Source organism: Onychomys torridus, chromosome 1, assembly GCF_903995425.1.
Source record: "Onychomys torridus chromosome 1, mOncTor1.1, whole genome shotgun sequence".
Lineage (NCBI taxonomy): Eukaryota > Metazoa > Chordata > Mammalia > Rodentia > Cricetidae > Onychomys > Onychomys torridus.
In genome coordinates, this window is record NC_050443.1 from 178,525,667 (window position 1) to 178,550,506 (window position 24,840).

General features: G+C 42.2%; 1 protein-coding gene across 5 annotated transcripts in view; it reads right to left on the minus strand.

Moving 5' to 3' along the window:
- Window positions 1–24,840, minus strand: part of Shtn1 (shootin 1) — a 100,778-nt gene that overhangs the window by 40,654 nt on the left and 35,284 nt on the right. For all 5 annotated transcript variants that reach the window (XR_004943668.1, XR_004943669.1, XM_036173907.1 and 2 more), the window contains exons 4-11: window positions 24,618–24,712; window positions 21,115–21,283; window positions 17,929–18,026; window positions 15,853–15,934; window positions 12,389–12,483; window positions 9,069–9,215; window positions 6,353–6,506; window positions 2,679–2,778 (exon numbers count right to left, since the gene is read on the minus strand). Coding sequence is in view for 3 of the 5 variants with exons in the window: in XM_036173907.1 (XP_036029800.1) it covers window positions 2,679–2,778; window positions 6,353–6,506; window positions 9,069–9,215; window positions 12,389–12,483; window positions 15,853–15,934; window positions 17,929–18,026; window positions 21,115–21,283; window positions 24,618–24,712 (940 nt within the window). In the remaining 2 variants the exon portion in view is untranslated. The remainder of the gene's footprint in view (window positions 1–2,678; window positions 2,779–6,352; window positions 6,507–9,068; window positions 9,216–12,388; window positions 12,484–15,852; window positions 15,935–17,928; window positions 18,027–21,114; window positions 21,284–24,617; window positions 24,713–24,840) is intronic.

Consider the following 24,840-nt stretch of genomic DNA (forward strand, 5'->3'; position numbering starts at 1 on the left):
GGTGGGAGCCACTCAATAGGTGAGATGACTCAACCATGATATCTGGGACCAACAGTCCAAACTTCTACAGCCCTACCCTACTACTAATTAACTTAGTAGGTTGAGAGAGGCCTGTTGCCCTCCCACATGTTGGCCTCATCCAATCACTGAAAGCCTGACTTGAACAAAGATTGGCAGTTCCTGTCACCAATAGGAAAGAATCTCTGCCTTCTAACTGGAACATTGGTTTTTACTGCTTTTGAACTTGAATCACTACACTATGGCTGCCTGGGTCTCAAGGTTGCCAGCCTCAGAATAGCACTCCACCACAGGTTCTCAGGTCTTGGACTCAGCAGGTGTCCTGTTGACTCAGCTTGCCTATGTGTCCTACAGATCTTGGGACTATTATCCCTCTATAATCACACAAGTCAGTTCCCTAGAACAAATCTAAAGAGTCACATGTCACCGCTTGGTCAATGACATACCACATCTATGACAGTGGTCTCAGAAGAGTATGCTGCCTACTAAGTTGACAGCCATCTTTATTGGTGTAAGTACTCACAATGGTGTTCATGTAACAAAATAGTCAAAAAACCCATTTATTAAAGTAGCCCCATGGTTAAGTAATGTATGACAGTGTTTATATGCAGCTTTATCTACACACACATCCTATGGGCTCTGTCATGTTGGAGGACCCATTCCTCTCCTCCACCCCTCTCCCCATGAGACATACTTGTTCAAGATCTACCCTATTTTGTCCCTTCATTACAACACAACCTCCTCCTCTATTGGATATATGTCCTCTAGGATAAAGGAATGGGAGAAGACGAAGAGAAGCCATAAAGTCACTGAGGAAGCCATGAGCCCAAGTCCTTCCCCATCCCTTCCATGTTCATTTCCATTCATGATCTATATTAGTATAAAAATAATGGCTCAAGAACAAAGTTGGAAACCACTGGTGGGTTTAGCACCCATGAAAGCTCAACACATATGCAAATATATCTTTGTCAAAGTATTTTTCACCAAATTTTTTTTTCTGAAAAGTTATATCCCATACTGTTTAAATCTATCTTAAAAGTTATTCTTATTATTCAATGAGAAATTTCTTTTAAGAGTCTTATAAAGAATCAGTGGTTGAGGCATATATAGTCTTGATTCTTATATTCATTTCTCAGTATAACTGTAAAGAGTTCCTTGGAAAAAAATCTATTTAGATTATACTTTAAATTCTAGGGGCTCTCAGCATTTCTAAGGCTAAAAATTAAAGGCCGACAGCAAGACTGTAATTGCTTTTTAATAGTTCTCCCTTCTCATAGAAGTGACCTTTCTTATCAGCTCAAAATTCTAGACCTAAGAGAAAGATCAAAGTGACGCATTTCCCATTTTAAATGTCACCTTTGGAATAGCTCCTACAGACTTATCTACCCAGGAGAGAGAGTTTAAAATACCTGAAATTCTTTCATTGGCTCTTGGACTCCATCACCTGTAAAGATTATTTAACCTCAACTACTTCAATGGCTTAAAGTAGATTATGTCATGCCCAACTCGGCAAGGCAAAGTAATGAGACTCTTTTTCAAAAGCCAAGTCCCATTTCCATAGTCGTGTGGGAGGAACACGCTACACATTCTATTCAGCTGGATCAGCTAAGGTGCAAAGAGGGAATAAAGGGCTTCTCTGTGTGAAAGGATTAAACAAATCACATGAGTTAATGAAAGCTAAAACATCCAGCAAAAGTTTAAATGCCATTTGTTCAAGAATAAATTATTCAAAGGCAGCTAACATCATAAGGAGGTAGGCAGTCATCAAAATAAGTAGCCTGACTTCTCTAATTCTGGATGGCGGTGGATAGACTCACAAAGAAGGCAAAATCTATCCAGAATGTATGTCGGACAGAGGAAATGATAACAAGCTAGCCAGGCTTCAGAAAAAGAGTTTCTGCCTCCATGTAGGATTCCTTCCCCAAGACCTTAAACAGTGATTTTCTTCTGGAAGGTTCTACTCTCAGAATTACAAAAGGCTTAACTATAGGGATCGGGATAAAAAATATTTAGTACTTTTAGATTAATTACTATTTTATAACAATTAGTAATTTAAGTTTTAACTTAGGTCTTGTAAGGAATGAGTAAGCTAGAACCTCCAAATTCAAATCAGTGAGAGGAAAAGAGTAATACCCTTTGGAGACTCTTAAAATGCCTTGGTCTCATGGGTGAAGGAAATCCTAGTGGTAGGGATGGAATTTTAAAATGAGAAGTATCTGAGATCAAAGATAAATGTCTAGTTCTTTGAGTTTGGAACATTGCCACAGAATCCAAGTTCTACAAGGGGACATGTGGGCTGTGGAGATTTCCTGGAAAGATGATTTAAAACCAAGAAGTGGGAAACATTGTCTTTAGGAAGTATTCTTTTCTGCTTTTTACTGTCCCTCTGAGGATGTAACAGTTGGTGGAGTGCTTGCCAGGCATGCCTGAAGCCCTGGGCTTGATTGCCCACACTGCAGAAACTGGGCCTCGTGGCATGTCTATAATCCCAGCAGAGGATCAGATTGAGGGTCATCATCAGCTACAGAGTGAGTTCAAGGCTAGCCTGGGATACATGAGATTCTGTCTCAGAAAATAAAGGAAAAAAAAAGACTAGTGTGACTAGCAGGGTCAAAGACAAGGAAGTTGCAGGTAGCAGGAAGTGCTTTGATGGTACTTACCGGATTGGATTGGGTGGCGGAGGGGGGAGAGGTGGGGGAGGAGGAGGTGGAGGAGGCACTGAGTTCTCCGACTGGTTCACTCGCTTCTGGAGTTCGTCCACTGTACAGGGAACAAGGGTTCAGAGAGTCCTGAGATAAACCACTACACACTGTTCACAGAACAGAAAAACACGGCCTAAATAGATAAAGATTGGGGCACACTTAGACATTTCCAGAGGAAACGGCAGACTTTCTGTCAGCTAGCCCATCACTAACACCATAGCTGGGCCTTCTGTTAAAGTACACTGCCATTATTTCCCCATGTAGACAAAAGGACGTGGCTAACACAAGGGGAATAAGAATTGAACAGGCTGGAGGACTATTTTAACAACTGTAGTTCACTCCTCAAACACCCAGAAATTCCTCATGCTTGACTTTGAAAGCGTGTGGACTGAGGGCTGCTTTTAAAGATGACATTTGCAACACATTTTAATAATTGCATTCTTCTCTCCTACGCTTCATTTCCTTCAAAACCAGCAAATACTAGACTTTTAACTAGATTCACATTCCTAAATGCCCATAACTTAACAAACTGCTTGCTCTTCTAAAGAAATGTCATTCATTCATTCAAGTCACAATAAGATGGGCATTTATTAGACACCAGCAATGTGAGTGGACCTATGCACAGAGCTAGGGCACAGCCATGCACAGTGCTAGGGCACAGTCATGAACAGAGCTAGGGATCAGCCATGCACAGAGTTAGGGCACAGCCATGCACAGAGCTAGGGAACAGCCATGCACAGAGTTAGGGCACAGTCATGCACAGAGCTAGGGAACAGCCATGCACAGAGTTAGGGCACAGTCATGCACAGAGTTAGGGCACAGCCATGCACAGAGTTAGGGCACAGTCATGCACAGAGTTAGGGCACAGCCATGCACAGAGTTAGGGCACAGCCATGCACAGAGTTAGGGCACAGCCATGCACAGAGTTAGGGCACAGCCATGCACAGAGTTAGGGCACAGTCATGCACAGAGCTAGGGAACAGCCATGCACAGAGTTAGGGCACAGTCATGCACAGAGTTAGGGCACAGCCATGCACAGAGTTAGGGCACAGTCATGCACAGAGTTAGGGCACAGCCATGCACAGAGTTAGGGCACAGCCATGCACAGAGTTAGGGCACAGCCATGCACAGAGTTAGGGCACAGCCATGCACAGAGTTAGGGCACAGCCATGCACAGAGTTAGGGCACAGCCATGCACAGAGCTAGGACATAGCAGTTCTTGACACCAAGAAGCTCAATTTAAGTTTGTGTTGTAGTGCAGGAGGTACAGCTCATTCTAGAGCTCTTCCCTAGCAAGCACAAAGCCCTGGGTTTGATCCCTGGCACCCCAAAGGGAAGAAATATATATATATATTATGGTTACAAAGACTAAGCACTTGGATCACTTGCTCTGTTCATCACTAGGCATGTTTTACCCCTCAATCTATAAATAGGCAGTGCTGGCTAGGACTCTACACCAAAGAGATCTGGAGAGCTTCCACAACAGATACATGGTGTGTGTGTGTGTGTGTGTGTGTGTGTGTGTGTGTGTGTGTGTGTGTGTGTGTGTTCAACATCAAGATTATTTGATATGGGAGGAGGCCAAGAAAAAGGCTTGGTTGTTTGCTCTTTGCCCTACTGTTACTGGCAGGTTCAGCTCTCCTGATGCTAGAGCACTCCTTCACTGCAGTTAGAACCCAGTTCTTAAGTTTCTAATATGGCATGAAGACCAGAAGCTCTGTAGGAATCCTCCTAGACCCCAGCACCAGACTGGGACTGCTGAGACCTCCAGGTTTGTAGGCTAAACAACTAAGATTCTTGACCTTTCTGTAGAGAAATAGTCATTGTTAGATTATCTGGACCACAGCCTATAATCCAGATTAATAAATCGCATAACAAATTCTTTATATATGTTCATTTTATCAGTCCTGTTTCTTTAGAGAACTCTGACCCTAACCTAACCCACCCTAAGCCTCCCGAGAGGGATGACATTCATGTGCCATCATACCCAATAAAAATGCTCGATCCTTTTCTTCTGTGTTTCTTTTTTCAGATTTACTTATTTTATTTGATGATGTGAATATTTTGCTTTCATGTATGCATGTCTACAACATGTATATAGTGCCTGCAGAGGTCAAAAGAGGGCTGGATAGTTGTGAGGCAGCATGTGGGAGCAGCGAGTACTCTTAACCCCTGAACCATCACTCCAGCCCTTCTTCTGTGTTTCTCTTTGGGCTCCATGACAGAACTGCCAACATCGCAGATTCTAAATAAATCAGTTCAAACTATAATTTCAGATATCTGCAATGTCTGCCCCTTCCGTTTACGATAAAGATGGCTTTGCCAATAGGCTACTCTGACATTTACTAAAAAGAGTTGAAATTTTCTGAATTTTTGATTGACTTTTTTAAAAAAATAAATTGTGATCACTTTTCAATGTAAATTCTTAAAAAGCATTGAATGTTTCAGAAAGAAAGCCCCTATGATTCTTCTGCACAGATTTCAAAATTCTGTTATAAATTAATGGAAAATATCTGAAGTGAATATTGAGGCTGTGATAAAGAAAAATGTACCCATGATAAATTACCCACATTCTCAGAGACTTACAACTGTGTAGTAATCCAGCTCCTACATTTTTGTGGGCCTTCCAGTGCTGAATGAATAAGTCCCTTGATTCCAGAATCCCTGGTGTTTTAAAAGTTTTCCCATTTAATATATATATTGTTGCCTATTTCATTGTTAGGTGTGGAATAGAAAGTAATATTTCATATGTATAATTAAACCTTAAAGATGAAGGGGATACAAATACCAAAGACGAGGGTATTATTTAAAGAAAGGAAAAAAAGAAAAGAAAAGAGAATTTAATTCTTTCTGAAAAAGCCCTATAAAATGAACAGAGTAAAGTAAGTGCTTTGTGAGAAGTCCTTGCTGAAGGTCCAGAGATGTTGACAGTTTGGATCTTCTATGCTAATAGTACCACTGGGCCTTGGTTCTATGCAGGAAGCTCAGAGACTCTACATTAAATTTGTTTTGTTTGTTTGTTTGGTTTTTGTTAAAGTTGCGATATGTGATAGTTAGAAATGAAAAAAAAATTAGAAAACAAGTCTGTGGGTTGGGGAGATCTCTCAGTCAGGGATCCACTCACTGTACCAGTAAGCATTTGGACTTGCACTAGACTCCCCAGAACCCATGAAGAGCTGGGTGTGGTGGTCTATGCTTGTAATCCCGGTGCTGTGACAGTGCAGGCGGGTGGGTCTGTGGGACTCCCTGGTCAGTAAACTGGGTTTACTGGTGAGCCCCAGACACTATTGAGAGATATCTCATCCTAAAAAATAAACCAACCAACCAAAAAACAGGAAAACAAGATTGCAGGCTGGAGAGATGGCTCAGGGACTAAAAGTACTTGCTGCTCTTATGGAGGACCCAGGTTCAGTTCCCAGCACCAACATGGTGATTTAGAACTGTCTATAATTCCAGTTCATGGATTCTGACATCTCTTCTGGCTTCCATAGGCGCACACACACACACACACACACACACACACACACGTTTGTTCCACCCCCTCCCCCTGGCCCTGTAACAGTCAGAATCAGCTGCAGGACAGACTGTGTTGTGAGCATGAGAGTGGGCACAGGAGCTGACTCAGCTCTCACCTGAATGCTTCAGATTCCTAGCCCTCTCCTCCGAGCTCTGGTATCTCTGCTCCAGCTCTCTCTTGTCCTCTTCCAGGAGCTCCAGCTGCTGTTTCAGGTTGTGGATCTCCTTGTGGAGTGCTTCGTTCTCCAGCTGCTCCTCTAACTCTTTGACCTGTAAGGTTTACGAAGCTTGAATAGGGCTGATGCTTCCCCCTTGTTGATGGAAAGGGGGTGGAGGGTGAAATAATACCTAAATTTATTTGAAAACAGACACATTATTTCTATATCCTTTTCCAAAAAATTTTTATGACATTTTTAAAAGACTGCTGGAACCCATGGGGGAGGGTCAGTAATGGCACTTTTTCAAAAGATATTTTGTATGTGTTTGACTGCATAGGTATGTGTCCCACATGTGTGCAGTTTCCTTGGAGGCCAGAAGAGGGCAAAGGATTCCCCCAGAACTGGAGTGACAGACAGTTGGGAGAAGCCATATGGGTGCTCTGGGTCCTTTGAAAGAGCAGCAGTTCTTAATTGAGGAATCTCTCCAGTCCCAATAGTAGTACTTTTATGTATTTGTGACTCGGTTCAAATGCTTGCTTAGTACATGCAGGGCCCTGGATTCAATCCTTAGCACCCAAAACTAGCCAACCAACAATGGTGAGCCTCACAATGTGAAAACACATCCCTAAGACATTTTTGAAAACCTAAGAATAACACCCACCAGTATTATTCTTTCACAAACTGTAAGGAAACACTATACAGCCATATAAAACCATGTAGTTCAGTTGGTATTGGTGAAGCATGCCTTTGATTCCAGCACTTGGGAGGCAGAGGCCAGTGGTTCTCTGAGTTTGAGGCCAGCCTGGTCTACACAGTGAGTTTCAGGACAGCCAGAGCTACACAGTGAAACCCTGTCTCGAAAAACAAAACAAAGCAAAACTAAACTAAAAACAACAACAACATAAAAAGCCACATAGTTCAATACATATTTAGAGGTGAGAAGATATATTACCAACTGAAAGGTTAAAGAAGGCCATGCACCACATAGCTCCATCTAAACAAACCATATATATGCCATAAAACCATATATTTATGTAAAGTTTTGAGCTGCCCAAAAGTATACATCTTCAATTCTCAGGTAATCTTAATTTTCTTTTACTCTTTTTACATTTCAAACAAAATGTGTATTTACTATAAGGAACATACATTATTTAAATGCAAAAGCAAAATATCTGTGTTTTAAAAGGTAATGAATCTATGAGGGAATTTGTGTTCACATAGGATGTATTTTACCCCACACATGGTAGAGAGTACTCAGAATAAATGATTAGGACAGGATAAAACCTGTAGAACTAGTAATTGCTCCAGTTTCATCCACAATGACCTCTGCTCCTTTATCAAACAGGAACATAGAAAACAACACAATCCTAGAGTCCAATTCAATTCAGTGAGCATTAGTATCTGCTAACCAAGTTAGCAAGTGTAGTTTGTCTTCTCAGGACCAAAAGTTAAATTTTAACACAAGCTAAACACACACACACACACACACACACACACACACACACACACACACACACACACACAGAGAGAGAGAGAGAGAGAGAGAGAGAGAGAGAGAGAGAGAGAGAGAGACCACAGACAGACAGACAGACAGACTCTCTCTCTCTCTCTCTCTCTCTCTCTCTCTCTGAAAAAGCGATTCCTGTATGAGGGTGCCGAAAAAGAAATTCTTCACCTTTGGCCTTGAAGAACAGAGGCTTTCTGTACATCTGCCAACACTTCCCACTGAGGAAACTAAAACCCAGCTTGACCTCGCTGCTAGATGTAGAAGTGGAGAGGATTATGCATTGGCACCTTTGCTCTGAGATGCTAACAGGTGAAAGTCAGTATCAGCTAACAGCCTTTCCTCATGAACAAGGTCTGCCATGAGGACCCACACATTGATGTCACCATTCTGAAGTGGCCTCTGCAAGTCCTTTTCCCACATCCTCCCTCTTCTCTCGCCCACCACAAGGACAGGCCTCTCTGCCTGACATAGAGGGACCTGGGCTGTGTTGACCTGAAGAGTTCTACTCCTGCAAATTGAATAAAATGCTATGGAGTCCTTTATTATTTATTTATTATTGTGTAGATACCTACACAAGCCTGCACAATCAGAAGCTGTAACTAAGAAAGCAATTACTAATGACAGCCTTTTCCCCTCCCTCTCTCCCGATGTCCTCCAAGAAGCTCTGCAAGACCCATACACTCTTCTACAAGTAGTCCGTCTCTGAAGACCGTTCCTTCCCAAACAGACTTCAAACTACCCAACGTACTCTGAGTTCTATCCTTTCCCTTGCTCTCCAAACTCATTATTTGTTAACTTCACAATCATTTTAAAGACTCCATGACAGTGTGCTATGAATTTTAGCTGAACAGCACATTAAATTCACTTGGTAGCTATTGTTTTCTCAAAGATATTCAAGACAGTAAACAAGGCAAAATATGGAACTCTAGAAAGACGCACTAGCACCTCCTATTTTAATGTATGATTGTGCATTGACTGTACATGTGCATATGTATGTGTGGTGTGTGTGTATGTGTGGTGTGTGTGTGCATGCATGTGTCTGTATGTGTGCATGTGATGTGGCTGTGTATATATATGCATATACATCCATTTACATGTATGTATGTGTGTACATGTGTGTATGTCTGAATGTATGTATGTCAACACCTCCAGAATGAAGTCAGTTACCTTTTGCTGATGCTGGATCCTCTCTTCTTCAAGCTGCTGGATGAGTTTTGAGTTTTCATCTAGAGCTTTCAACAGCTGCTGATCGGGAAGGGCACTCTGCAGCAGAAGGTGGCTTTGTCTCTTCAGCTTGTTTTGTTCAATGAACATCTGCAAACATTAATGACAAACATGTGTACACAGCCCATGCAGATCCTGGTGCAGCTTGAATGGTGGTGAGTCACTGACCCCAGGAAATCCCTGAAGCAGGTGCTCCTGGAACAGACATTGCCATGATGCAATTCTCAACTTCACACCAGCTTCAGTACCTAAATAACCACTCTAAGCAAGGAATAGATACCGTAATCGAATTCTATAGCTCAATTTTAAATGTGTGTGTCAGCAACATACCATGTGCCAGACACCTCCTGTGCATTTCTTTAGTCCTAATGTATACTTGTACATCCTATGAGCTAACTTCCTGCTGTGACGAGGTAACCTTCACTAATCACTGTATAGTATGGTGCTATCACTCTCTGTGCAGATATCTTTCAACACCCAGAACATTGTCAAATAGATACCAACACATTTTCCTGATAAGGAGGCGGAGGCTCAGAGAAAACCAGTGACTTCCCTGAGGGCACATGGGCATCAAGACCAGAACTTACACTCATTGCCTGACCTCCTCTGCTCTTATTAGACCTACATTAGTTTCCTCCAGGGAGAAACAGTTCAGGAGGGAGGAAGGCTGTACTAACATGTATTGAACGCTTCATCGAGTTGTTTATGAATGCGACTCAGCTAATTCTCCCATGTTGACAAAATTGACAGCAGAATTATTTTCTATTTATTATTTATTTTCTCTTCACCAAGATGATTGGTGGGCAATCTCAAGCATGAGCTATTTCACAAACTCTGAAGTCTCTGAACAGCAATGCTTCACATTGTCAGGATCTTTCTTTTCTTTCTTTTTTGGTTTTTTGAGACAGGATTATTTTGTGTAGCTTTGAGCCTTTCCTGGATCTGCTCTATAGACCAGGCTGGCCTTGAACTCACAAAGATCTGCCTGCTTCTGCCTCCCGAGTGCTGGGATTAAAGGCGTGTGCCACCACCGCCCAGATACATTGTCAGGATCTTTTTTTTTTGAGCTGAGGATTGAACCCAGGGCCTTGCGCTTGCTAGGCAAGCACTCTACCACTGAGCTAAATCCCCAACACATTTCAGGATCTTAATGGCTTCTTACATGACTCTGTAGCTTAACTTTAAGATGTGCACAGTGAGATGGTGACTGTACAGCATATATACAATTTCATCTGCAATGTAACAATATGTCAGGAAATGTAACTCAGGACAAAAATAAAATTCCTGCAAACCTCCATGTGCAAAGACCAGAACTTCAGGGATGTACACATTCTGTAAGTTAGTTCCCATCAGTAAAACTAACCATGAATATATAATACAAATAAACTCGTGTTTTCTTCCCAGTATATCTTCCTAGAAGGAGAACAAAGTGGCTAGAAGGGGGTTGGGGGAATGACTCAGTCTGGAGCGGCAGATGCATAAGCAGAGGACCTGAGTTTGGGTCCTAATATACATGGAAAAGCTGGGCACGGCCTCAGGGTCTCACAATCTGTAATGGTGGCTCTGGGGGGAGAGATGGGAGATGGGGAACTGTGGTGGTATTGTGTTCCCCAAAATATTGTGCACCCTAATAAACTCATCTGGGGTCAGAGAACAGAAAAGACACTAGATACTGAGGCTAGAAAATGGTGGCACTCACGCCTTTAATCCTAGCATTCCAGAGGTAGAAATTTGTCTGGATCTCTTTGAGTTCAAGGCCACAAGGATACAGCCAAGCATGGTGACTCATGCCTTTAATCCCAGAAAGCGAGCCTCTAATCCCAGGGAGTGATGGCAGAAAGAGAAAGATATATAAGGCGTGAGGACCAGAAACTAGAAGCATTTGGCTGGTTAAGCTTTTAGGCTTTGGAGCAGCACAGTTCAGCTGAGACCCATTCAGATGAGGACTCAGAGGCATCCAGTCTGAGGAAAACAGGGTCAGCTGAGAAACTGTTGAGGTGAGGTAGCTGTGGCTTGTTCTGCTTCTCTGCTCTTCCAGCATTCGCCCCAATAACTGGCCTCAGATTTGATTTTATTAATAAGACTTTTAAGATTCCTGCTACAGGGAACTCCTGCAGCTTGGTGGCTAGTCAGCCTAGCCAATCAGTGAGTTCAGGTTCAGTGAGAGTCCCTATCCAAAAACAAGATGCAGAGAGAGAAACACACTCAGTGTTGACCTCTGGTCTCCAAACACATATGTGCTGCACACAGATGTGCTCCCCAATACACACACACACACACACACACACACACACACACACACACACAATGGCTGAGCTTTCATTCTTTTCCTGTGCAGGATTTGTGGAAAATCTACCAAGCTACTACAATGGTGTGCAAAATTAAGACATACCACCAGCTCAAACAGGTAAAACACACTATTTTTTTAAAAAAATATTTCTTATTATTTATGTGTACGAGTACATGTGTGCATGTATATGTGTATGGGGGTACCTGCACAGGCCAGAAAAGGGTGACAAATTTCCCTGGAGCTAAAGTCACTGGTGTTGTTAGTTACTTCATGTAGGTGCTGGGAACTGAAGTCAAATCCTCTGAAAGAGTTGAAAACGTGAAACATAATTTGGCTAGTGTCACCTCCTAATGTAAGCATTAAAGGCACAGAGACAGCCAAATGTGCACAAGCCAAGGTATTCTACCCAGGAGACTCAGGCTCCAGCCAACAGGGGATAATCAAAGATTCAGCACAGTGGCTTGACTTTTTGAGCAGTGCCTAGCAGAAATGAATTATTTTGGTTAGCATTATTATTGCAATAATTTTGACACATTTTTTTCTCTACTAAAACTTAATTAGCCAGGCTTCCTCCAACACCTTAGCATCTCACCACAAAGGACAGTTAACCACAGCTGAAGCAAAGTTCCAGGCTTCTTTTTACTGGAATGATCTCGCAAGACAAAAGCCCCTCATTTCTGTCTTTTATAGACCAAAGACAAAAGACACATCACAGGCATTTCATAGGGCAGGGCACACATATATGTATGTACACTTAAATCTCTGTCACCACATCTCTATCTCCTTAAACATTTGTCACCTGTGGTGGGCAGTGTCAAATGTCTCTCTCTATGTCCTAACAACCGATATAATAACTAAAGACTAACTTACGTTGCTTCCAACACTGGGATTTATTACCCTTCTTATCTGACTGGTTCAAAATTTTTGGCCCATAGGTGTTCTGTAAGTCGCCCGGTCTCTGCAGCATACCCACCTCTTGTGCAAATGACTCCGCTTTCTTGCGAAGGTCTTTCTCCAGTTCCAGGTTCACCTGTAGCTCCTCATACTCTTCAACTGCCAACATGGAAACTGAAGCAGACAAAGAAAAGAGCAGAGACCACAGGCCGTGCAAATTACCGGCAATCCTTCATACAGCACGTGCATGACCTCAGCTATTCCTGGCTGGTGCAAAGTGATGAGCTTTAAGGAGGGCAGTTTAGAAATGTGGATGGAAAATCTAAAGCCATTCACATTCCTAGACTCAAAGATTAATGCACATCAAAAAAGAGCAAGTCAGGAGGACAGAGATGTAGTGGCAAGCATGTTCTTGATACTACTGGGGAAATACCAAAGGATTGGTAAAATAATACATCACAAGAAATACTACTCTGACATTAAAATCATATTGTGAAAGCAAATATAAGGAAAGATGTATGTTTTCAAATAAACGTACTGTGAAAGTGAGTGCAAAATGAAACATTTCTGATTTTTTTAAATTTTATTTTATGTGTATAAATGTGTTTGTCTGTGTGGCACAGGGATGCCTGGTGTCCACTGAGGTCAGAAGGTGTCAGATCCCCTGGAAGTAGAGTAATAGGTCACCATGTGGGTGCTGGGGACTGAACCTGGGTCCTCTGCAAGAAGACAAAAGCCCCTCATTTTTGTCTTTTATAGACCAAAGACAAAAGACACATCACAGGCATTTCATAGGGCAGGGCACACATGACAGGTCAACAGATATATACAAAACGCCAGTCAAGGCTGCATAGTGAGACCCTGCCTCCCTGCCCCCCAAAAAAGAATTACTATAGAAAAGGTCCTGTCAAATAAACCAGCATGCAATCTTTGCTGCTTTCGACATTATGTGGCCTACTTTGTTAAATAATGATGTGGGCAGGGTGCTGGGAGCCGTGACGCCATTAGGAACTGGGCACAATGCAGGCACTGCTGCTGAAGAGCCTGGCTCTGAGCTGAGTCATATCAATAAACTCCCGCCAAGACACTCTTAATGGCTGCTTTCACACTCTGTTCCATGGGGCACTTCAATCCTAACTGACTAAGGATGGGTTTGTTGCGTAATGACATAGAATTTCAAACTCTGTTCTCCGTAAACTACTGCCTCCTCAGACAGAAGCAGAATAGTCTAACTCAAGTAAAGTAATGTAAGTGGTGGTTTGTGCTGGGAATTATAGGTCCCTGAGGACTAAATGACTTTCAAGCCTATTTAAAAAAAGAAATTTCACAGTGAGAACAATGAAGACCATGAGTATCTGAAGCCCTGGGCAGGACGATCAGCTCTCTTCTTCTGTCCAGAACACTGTAATAAAAAGTTAATTTTCCTGTGTCGAGTTCCCTTTGACTTGGATTCTGAAAGAAACTAGTCTGGTCCTGGTGTTATGTTCATGTATTCCCATTTCTTTATAGACAGGGGACTTCCTGAAGGCAAGAGCCATATGGTGAACTCCTGTTTCTACAGAGTACACAGAGAATGCAAGTTATACACACTGAAGTGGGACCATCTTATCCATCTCCCATGCTTAGCTGCCAGGCCTTTTCTTCAAAAGCTAAGGGCAGTGTGGAAAGTCCTGTCTTTGAACTAGGAAACTGAGTGCCTTGGGGACAGGTCAAAGGGAGAACAAGGAACATGTTAATCTTCTGCTGTTGTTGTCTAGCTGTGGTATGGCCTCAGTGATGCCCATGTGCAAGTTTGATCCCCAGTATTTTAGCATTAAGAGGTGGAGGGACTTTAAGAGAGGGACTCACTGCCAGGTAGTAGTAGGTCTATGCAGGTGCTGCCTGGGAAGGAATTAATGCTAATCTTATGAGGAAGTCAGTTCTCACTAAGAGTGGGTTACAATGAAAAAAAAAAAAAAAATAGACTGGTCCAGTCCCTCTCTTGTCATGTGATCTCTCCCTCACATCTCACACTCCCACCACACTGGTGATGTCATCACTGTTTAACGCACCAAGGAGGCCTTCCCAGAGACAAGCAGATGATGGATGAGATCATACTCTTAGATAATATCTGAAGCTGGGAATCTATACTGATTTTAGTTTCCAGCCTTGTGCAGTTCATGATAACAACAACAACAACAACAACAACAACAACAGACTGATAGAGCCCTCACAGTCTTCTCTGTCAGAGTGAGTTTTATAGAGCTACACTTCAGTATCACTTCCTGTACTAAACTGTAACGTAAGAAGCCATGCCCATGAGACCCATGCCATGTTTGACAGTAAGAATCAGATGCTGACCAAAGATCATGGCATTTTCTTTTTAAGTAGCCATCAGAAACATCTCTCTGAAAAGGCCGGGTTCCATTCTCCTCATCACTAGATTTGTTTTTATGTAACTCTCTAAATGGTTATGAATCCATAACTGTGTGGGTCCCTAGAGGCTTGGAATCATATTTCAGGCACAAAGAGGAATTATGCAAGACCCCAGAGCAAGGAGACACTTGGCATGCCAATCTTTTTATAAACAGAATTTTAATATGTAGCCCTCTCTGGCCTGGAACTCACTATGTAGACCAGACTGTTCTCAAAACCCACAGAAATCCACTTGCCTCTGACTCTACAGTGCTGGGATTTAAGTGCATGCCATCACACCTTACCAGTATATTAATAGTGATGCTCATTTTCCCACTGGCCCATTTTCTGTATCCTCTAATTTAAAATGTTTACATGTTTATGCAGCTTTCTGAATCTTTCCTAGATTCAGATTTATTAACTAGCTCATCAATCTTATAAATGCTAAGGGGGTGAGCAAAAATGATTATGGCCCCACAATACCTGTAGGACAGAAGTTTATGGGTTTGAAGTTTCAAAATGAGTTAGTTCCAGCTCCCTCAAGGGAAATAGCTTTTATTTAACATTTTAGTGCAATATGTGTAGTTTGTGCACTTGTACATGCAATTTGTGTATGTATGTGGGAACTGGGGGTCAACTTTGGGCATCTTTCATGATTGCTATCCATACCTATCATCCATCCATCCATCCATCCATCCATCTACCTACCTACCTACCTTCCTACCTACCTACCTACCTACCTACCTACCTATTGTTTTTGAGAAAGGGTCTCTCATTGAATCTGACTCCTATCTACTCAGTTAGGCTTACTCAGAGACCCTTCTGTCTCTTCCCCAGTGCTAGGATTACAGGAACACTCTGGTACCCCCAATTTTTTTGAGGTAAGGTCTCACTGTATAGCCCTGGTTGGCCTCACAAGAAATCCACCTGCTTCTACTACCCAAGTCTGGGATTAAAGGCATATGCCCTCATGCCTAGGTAGAAATCCCTTCTAAATGTACCCAGTGATGAAATAACAGACATGAGAAAGAGTCAGTGCCAAGCAAAACACAGCCTAGGAAAAACATCAACTCTAGGCACAGACATAAGGAGGCACCAGATATATGTAAGCAAAATACATTGAAGAAAATGAAGACTGAAAAGACATACCTCTGTTGCATTTTTCTAAGACTTTCCTCTGCTCAAGAACTTCTGAATTTAAAACAGCTTTTTCTTGCTTAACTTTATTTACCTACAAATGTAAGATGTGGAGAAGAAAAAACACCCAAAATTGTAAATAAGACATATGACAACATGGGACCCTCAAATAGTTGTTCTGCTTTCAATATGAAGTTATGATGTTAAATGGCAACGCCCATCAGCTCCACCAAGAACATTAAAGCTCTTCTGTGGAACTTCAAGCCACACCTGAGCATGGCTCATTTACATATTCAAATTGACATTGGCTCCTCCCTACACAGGAGCATTTAACATCAGCCATCCATATTTTCAATGCAAAAATCCAAGTTGTAACCACCCACAAAGCACACCTATCATTTAACAGGTCAGCAAATACTCAATTTCAGGTTTTAGTTTAAACTTCAATTTCATGTTTAAAGAAAGTACATAGTACACATTTTTTGAAATATAACTTTAAATTTTGATGACTTTTGGCCTAATAAAGTATATCTATGATATTCTCTCCCAAACTTAAATTTCTAAAATAACTTTTAACACTAATTAGTAGGAAAAATACCATATAGCAGTTTTGTTTTGTTTTATTTTATGCATTATATTTTTTTTTTTGTGCAAAGCTACCCATATCAAGGTGTATACATCTCAAATGTATTATACTGAATTTTAAAAGACAGGTATACTTACAGATTCTAAAAACACTCAAAATAGCCTGCGCTGCTCTAAGCAGGTAAGGACACACACTGGAATGATAAACACCACGTTCAGAACAACAGCTGCTAGGGAGCTGGGCACCGAGATAAGAGGGAGCTGCAGGGTGGTCCCTGCATTTTGATTTTTTGTTGTTGTTGTTTTTTGTTTTTTTGAGCTGAGGATCGAACCCTGGGCCTTGAGCTTGCTAGGCAAGCGCTCTACCACTGAGCTAAGTCCCCAAACCCGTCCCTGCATTTTACCATGCCCCTGCAAGGTAAGCTGAGCAGATGTGTGCAAGGTCACTGTCTGCTGCTTGATTCTTTCTAGATGTTTGAAATGTCGACAATAAAAACAGCCCAATTGTCTTCTAGTAACACCCCTAAGAGGCTGGGCAGGTGGTAACAATGTGTTCCTTTCTCCTCTCCTGTAGTTACACTCAAGAAGCAAACTACAGTACTGGCCCTGAACACAGCCTCAAGTCCATCAGCACCTCTGGAGAGTTCATGAACTGGTTGCTCTTCATATTAATCTCATTTTTTGCTTTGGTTGACGTTAGTAAGTGGTATACAAAGCCAACAGAGAAATCTCTCCTAAGATTGCCCTCTTTCTTCCATTATTACTATGTTCAGGTGAAACAAAATAAGGACAGTTGGGGTAGAGAGACTGAAGGGCACAGCTGCCCAACCTTTCTGTGGGACAGCCCTCAAGGAGTTGACAGCTGTGCAGGAAGGGAGCTGACCAGGTGAGGTTGCTCATTGATGGGCCACTCAAGACACTTGGGGCTACGGCAATGCTGGCAGACCCTGGTTGGAAAACTCTGGACTACACAATTGGAGACCCATGGACACAAGTTAAATCAAGGTTGTGAAGGCAGATCCTTGAAGCCTGTTACCAAAAAAGGTAACTGAGCGGCCCCGTACTTACAGGCAGCTCAAAATAAAAAGGTTCTTCCAAACCGTCCCTTGGACCTCTCTGCCACCTATCCTTTCCGTTCTGTGGGAAAGACACAAGGCCGTGGCCCATCCCCCACTAGCTGGCTGTCCCCTGAACTCTATTCTCATCTTTCTTCACCAGGGTAACAGAGCATGCAACCTCAGACAGGAGTCACCATTCTTGCAAACTTGCCTATCAGACAAAGGGCTGCCTGAATGGTTAAGCTAGGCAGTGATGCATGTCCATGGTCTTCCTCTCTGTACTTTTTTGAATGACTGAAATGGGAGAGGGGGTTGAAATGAAAGTTGAAACATGGTGCTAGTATCAAAAGTTACCTTCTAGCAGCAAGTTTGTAAGCTAGCCAACCCAAAACCAGCTGTAAGTTTAAAAGCCAAGGGCTTGGCCTCTCAGGCCTGAGGTACCTACTTCCTCCATCACCTCCACCAGTTTGCTCTTGAGATTTTCCAGCTCAATGGCTAACACCTTCTTTTCTTCTTGGACAGAAACAATTTGGTCTCGGAGTTCTGTAATTTTAAAGGAAGGAGATTAAATACACTTTATTTTACTTTTTAGTTAGCAAAGTAACAGGTTTCCTGTGGCATCTGCATTCACCTTTTGTTTTGGTTGACCCCCCGCCCTTCCTCCACGTTTCTCCTCCACTCCCCACTTGTTCCCTTCAATTCCCAGGGTTCCCCATGAGCCTTTCAACACTCACCCTCCTTAAACCCGTCCCTCCACCCCCACCCCATCACCCCACCTCTTTCTAATTTTATGCTGTCTACCTACATTCATTCCCTTACAAACACACAAAGATGAAATGAGATTCTAAGATCTACAAATGGGACAGAACACATGGTATTTGCTTTTTTGAGCCTTGGTTACCTTATTTAAAGTAGTATTTCCAGTTCCATTCTTTTTCCTACAAATTCCATAATCTCATTTTCCTTTCTATCGCTACATGTGCACATGTGTGAATGTTTACACATTTGATTGCACATATACGCATGCCAACACACATGTAGAAAATCAGATACAACTCAAGGTGTAGGTTCCCACCTTCCAATCTGTTTGAGCCGAGGTTGGTTGCCATTTACCTCTGAGTAAGCCAGGCTAGTTGGCCCATGAGTTTCTGGGGATTCACCCATGTACTAGGAGTGCTGGAGTTATAGACATATGCTTCCCTGTCTATCTTGACATGGGTTTGCAGATCCAAACTCAGGCCATCACACTTGCATGGCCAGCACCTTACCCCAAAGCCACATTACCAGTCAATAACTTTATTTTCCTTTACAGCTGAATAAAAATTTCATTGTGTTTATGTATCATGTTGTCATCATCTACTAATCTGTTGATGGACAGTTAATTCTATTTCCTTGCTGTTGTGAATACAGCAGCAGACACAGATATTCAAGTCTCTGTAATGGGTGCAGGGCCTTTTGGGTATGTACAAAACTGTGTCGCCTGGTAGTGCTCCTTTATTTTTTTATATTTATTTTGGGAAACCTCTGTACTGATTTCCACAATGGCTACACCTGAAATAAATTTCATTTTAAAAGAATATATGGGTCCAGCCAAAAGGACTGGAAATGCAGTTTGTGGTCAAGGTTAACTGACAATTAAAGGGGAAAAAAAAACCAAAGGACAATGTAAATAGCACGTGGCAGCCTACCCCAGCCACACAGCACAGTCCCAATAACCTCGCTATGTTAGAGGGACCAAAGTGAGTTTTCTTTGTAATCTATCAAAAACTCACATTCTAAAATACTATCTGGCATATTAAAAGTAAAAAAAAAAACTTTTAGGCTTTCAGCAGAGACAAACTGTACCAAATTCACCTCTATTTCTCAATGGCTACAAGCTCTTGGTACAGCACCATGTAAACTAGTGATTCTCAACCTCCCTAATGCTGCAACCTGTTAATACAATTCCTTATGTTGTGGTGACCCCCAACCATAAAGTTATTTTTGTTGCTACTTCATAACTAATTTTGCTACAAGTATGAATTGTAATCTGTTTTCTGATGGTCTTAGGTGACCCCTGCGAAAGGATCATTTGACTTGCAAAGGGGTCACAACCCACAGCATAAACTGACAGCTGCATAAATAACCTGGAGATTCAGGGTTTGAGAAAACAGAAATCTTGACTTGAAAATGTAAACAAGCATTTCCTCTCCAGAGTTGTGAGTGTTCTGTTTCCTCACTTATTGTTATGATTTAATGAAAGTATGTTACAAGGATGAAACATAACTATAACCACAAAGGGTTAGTGAAGGGACTGTGTCCCTGCGATGTCTAAAAGTACCTGACTGATTGACAGGGCTTCTTAAGCTCCTGCTCAGGCCCACTGCTCTGCCAGCTTTATTTTTAATAGCTTTTCAATCCTTATCTTCTCCAAGGGCAACAAGAAACCTATTACATCATTATTTATAAGTTGAGGGTTTTTGTTGTTGTTGCATGAACTCAGCTCTAAGTTACTTCTTCCACCAGCTGACCAATTCCAGAAGGAAGAACGTGAGACCATATGGTTCAAGACTCAGAAGGGAGAACAATGGACCAAGGGAACACTTGACACCCCCTCTCCCTCCCATCCAGCACCCTCTTGTCTTAACATAAGGGGTTGAGGAGCCCAGTGAAGTCAGGGAGCATCCTTTCCTCCTAATACTTCCATCTGAAATTTTATCTCCCTGCAAAATAATAAGTCCGACTTTTGAACATGTACCAAGCCGCACCTGTTACTGAACCAAGGACCTGTTTTCCAGCTTCTTAACAAAAGACCTTTTTCCATTAATTACAACAGAGACTCAAATAAATACGGGGTATTGGCTAAACATACACACACACACACACACACACACACACACACACACACACACACACAATTTTGGTGCTGGGGATTGATCTTGGGCTTAACACATGATAAGCTCTCTCCATAGACATGGTTACACCACCAGTAAAGTGAGAAAGTTTTAACCATAGTTATGTCTTAACACTGCATGCACAAGGTGCACACACACATGTGGGTGGAACTCTCATACATATAAAATAAATCTAAAAAATAAAAATAAAGCATGATCTAAGCTCTTAAAGTTATGGCAACTCCCATTTCCAGCCACGGCATACTTTTGAGGGTGCCTCATTCCAAACATGAAAGCAACTCACCAAGCAAGAAAGAAGAACACTCTGTGATTCTCACTCAGGCTCTTCTGGTTCCCCTGGCTAATTATGTCAGAAATTTTGGTGGTAGGACCCAGGTATGAGTACTTTCAAAAATTCTTTAAGTGAATGTGCATGGTGTATGTGTGCTCATGTGTATATGAGCACACGTGCCTACACACTAGTGTATAAAGGCCCAAGGAGGAAGTCAATTGTCCTGCTCTGTCATTCTGTGCCTTATCCCCTGGAGACAAGGTCTTGTGTTAAGCCTGGAGCTTGCTGGTATTCTAACTAGACTGGCTGGCTTCTGGGGATTTGAACTCAGGTCCTCATGCTGGCTCAGCAAGTGCTCTTACCCACTGAACCATCTCCCTAGCCCCGTGTATTCTCAAAACCCCTCATGAAATTCTGATGTGCTATCAGAGACGTGAGGCCCTGTCCTGGCGGAAGCCATTCTCACCTTTGATTTGCTTCTGACACTGAACTGACACACAAGTCTCAATGGCCCCATCTGTGTCGGTGGCAGGATCATCGTCATCGATGTTTATCTCCTCTGTTATTACATCTGGCCCCAGTTTGGCCATGTATAACATGCTGATTCTTTTCAGGGTTTTATTTTCCTTATTTAGCTAAAAATAAAACAGAGAAAAATGGTTATTTTATCAGCAGTCAAGCGAGTAGCTTGAATTTTTAAACAATAAATGAATTAAGTGTGTTTTTTTGGTCTTACATATGCATTAACATTCACAATAGGATGCAACAGGTAACAAATAAATTATTCACAGGATTTAAACAAATGAAGTCTCAGTGCATTGTACACAGACATTTTTGAGGATTCCAAATTCATGCATTTTAGGGAAAGGATCTCATCATCATCATTGTCTGGTTACAGAGGCAATCCTGTGCTACCCATTTGAAACTTCTCTAAATCTCCAGGCAAAAAAGTAAACTTGCCTTCACCCTACACTAGCCGAAGTCGTTACTCTACGCAAATTCACACAGTGATTACAGTGGGCACAGTACAGTGAAGAAAGGAGAAAACTAAATAGCTTTGGATCATATGGCTTCACATGCATGGTCACTTAACAACTTAGCCTGCATGCCCTTACAAAAACAGAGGAGCCACACTTATAAGAAAATGAGGCCAAACAGTGGCAGCACACACCTTTAAGCCCAGCACTCAGGAGGCAGAGGCAAGTGGATCTTTGTGAGTTCAAGGCCACCTTGGTCTACAGAGTGAGTTCCAGGACAGCCAAGACTACACAGAGAAACCCTGTCTCAAAAAAAAAAAAAAAAGGCAACAGCAACAAAAATATATCTTTTTATTTTTTCAGTTTTGTGTGTATGTCTCTATGCAGGAATGTGCCCAAGAGCATGTGTTCCCAAAAGGCCAGAAGAGGGTATCCAAACCTTGCAGCTGGGGTTCTATATGAGCTGCCCAATACAGGTGCTGAGAATTGAACCTGGGTTCTCCGGAAGAGCAGCACACTCTTAACCACTGAGCCATCTCTCCTGCCCCCTTAACTCCATTTTTAGTGTATTTTTTCAAGTCCCAAGAGTTCATCATACATCCTCGGAAACAAACTATATGTCTACTTTACAAAAGACTTCTTATAGGTCAGGAGACGAATGTTGTGTACTAAGGGGCCCATTATAAGAACAGGCTTAGGGGATAGGAAGCATGGTCAGGCACTGATGAGCAGAAACAAACCTCATATCACCCAGCAGCTCTGCAACATACTAATGCCTACACCACACCATGGCTATGGTATATTCTTAAGAAAATCTTGATGTTTAAAAAAGGACAATTATGCCAGGCGGTGGTGGCACACGCCTTTAATCCCAGCACTTGGGAGGCAGAGCCAGGCAGGCCAGGCAGATCTCTGTGAGTTCGAGGCCAGCTTGGGCTACCAAGTGAGTTCCAGGAAAGGTGCAAAGCTACACAGAGAAACCCTGTCTTGAAAAACCAAAAAAAAAAAAAGACAATTACAGCTCAAAGGGACAAATTCTTTCACCAAAGTCACTTGTTAAATCAAGAAAGGTTTGCATGCTGGGAAGACAGACGGACTGGTGTGTAAAGTGTTTGTGTACTAGGAAGACGGACAGACTGGTGGGTAAAAAGTGCTTTCATTAATATAACATCAGGTACAGTGGAGGAGCATGACCGATTCCAGAGATGGGGCAGTGAAGACAGACAGATCCCAGGGACTTGCGGCTAGCCAGACTAGCTAAAACAGCATTCTCCAAGTTCAGTGAGAGACCCTGTTTCTAAATATTAGGTTGAAAGTGATAGAGGAAAATGCCTGAAGTTGAGGTGGCCTTTGGGCTACAGAAACATGTACATATACATACCTGCACACTTGCATGCACTCATACACACATACATATATACACACATACATAAACAAACACACATATATCAGCATATACACACATCTGCACACACACAATACAAAAGAGGAGAAGAGATAAAATAATGTTTAAAGAAGGCTATGTTTGGACCAACAACTACAGAGTGTCATGAGGAAGAGTCATCCCACACACACCATTCTCTGGTGTAACCACTGACGACCTTGTCATAGATGAGATGACCAGAGAGCAGAACTACCCTGCTGAGAGCCACATATGCCCCAAAGGATATCTGCATGTGCTGACCTGAAGCTCTTTCCATAAACTGCCAGTCCCAAGAGGCAGGAGTGTGTTCATCTGAATGTATATAACACTAAGTAAAGATTCATAGAAACGAACCTGGTCCAAATACATGGTTTCTCTGCTCATCACAGAAGAATTAAAGGGAATGGAAAGAGCATCCAGTATCATGAACTGAAAAACCGGGATGTGCAGGTGAGCAAAAGCAGTGTAAACATGACCGTTCTATCAGTGTTTTCAAAGCAGTGACCTGTAATGCTATGCATGCATTAGGCAAGTAACAGGGAAGAAGTTACATAGGGAAATTCATGTTCTAGTTAAGCTCTGATTCAGTATCTTATGAATCCTAGCACAGTGTCATTATGCAAACAATTAAGCAGATACCTTTAGCGAGCATACTGCTAATGCATACAAATTAAATACATTTACTTATTTATTTACCTATTTATTGAAAGGAGGACTTTAGTCACATCCAACGAAATACTTTGGAGGTGAGTGGTATGGGGGTAGGGGACACACAACCAGCAATACTAATGAAATTTGGTTGGAAATTGCTGTAATCCATTTTCTGATGGATGCTTTTTACCCAAAATACATAAGACAGAGATAAAAACATTCTTTAATAATAATGTAATTCTGATGAGACGGAATATAGAAAATTACACACTTGGTAAAATCATCAGCTAGAGGCAATCAGCAGTATGCGATGGAGGTCACCTTCCACATGCCCTCCCTCCGCTTTCACAAATAACCACCTGAAATGTAAGGCTCGGGCTGACTCCTTCATCAGACTCCAGCAGAACTGTGCTCTCCGTGATGTGTGTGCAACACCAGGTCACTCTCGGCAGTGTACCACACGCCTAGATAGTGGGAAAGACTAGTCTAACAGGCTACCCCAAGGACTACTTCTCTCAGGCCAAATGGGCACAAATGCTGAGGACACACAAACAACACACACTCACACTCACACACACACACACACAAACACATTCACAAACACACACAAACACTCACAGACACATATAAACACAAACACACACTCACAAACACACTCACACAAATACAAACATACAAACACATACACACTCACAAACACACACACACACACACACACACACCAACAGTCTGCTTTCATAGTCAGAAATGGGCTTTCTATGCAGGCTGATGCTTACAGAATTTCCAAGATTTGGGACCTTACACCTCCTTCTCAGAGCGGCAGAGAATTAGAAACGCAGCAGATGAGAAGCTGCACCTTAGAAAAACAAGCTGGAATACAGAAGCCCAGGCACAAGCCTCTGGCTTCCACAGGCTCACCTTCGTGGCCAAGGCTTCAGCGCTCTCTCGACACGTCTTCTCTATCTCAAGATGGTTCTGCATGAAATTCACTTCCTCTATAACCATGTGAGAGACTAGGAATGAAGAGAGAAAAGAGGCTCAGCATTCAAGGATTAGTCAACTATTCCAGAAGCCCACGCACTGCCCTATGACCAAGAATGTTTCAATTCTTCCTACAGCTAGACCTTTGGCCATGACTAAG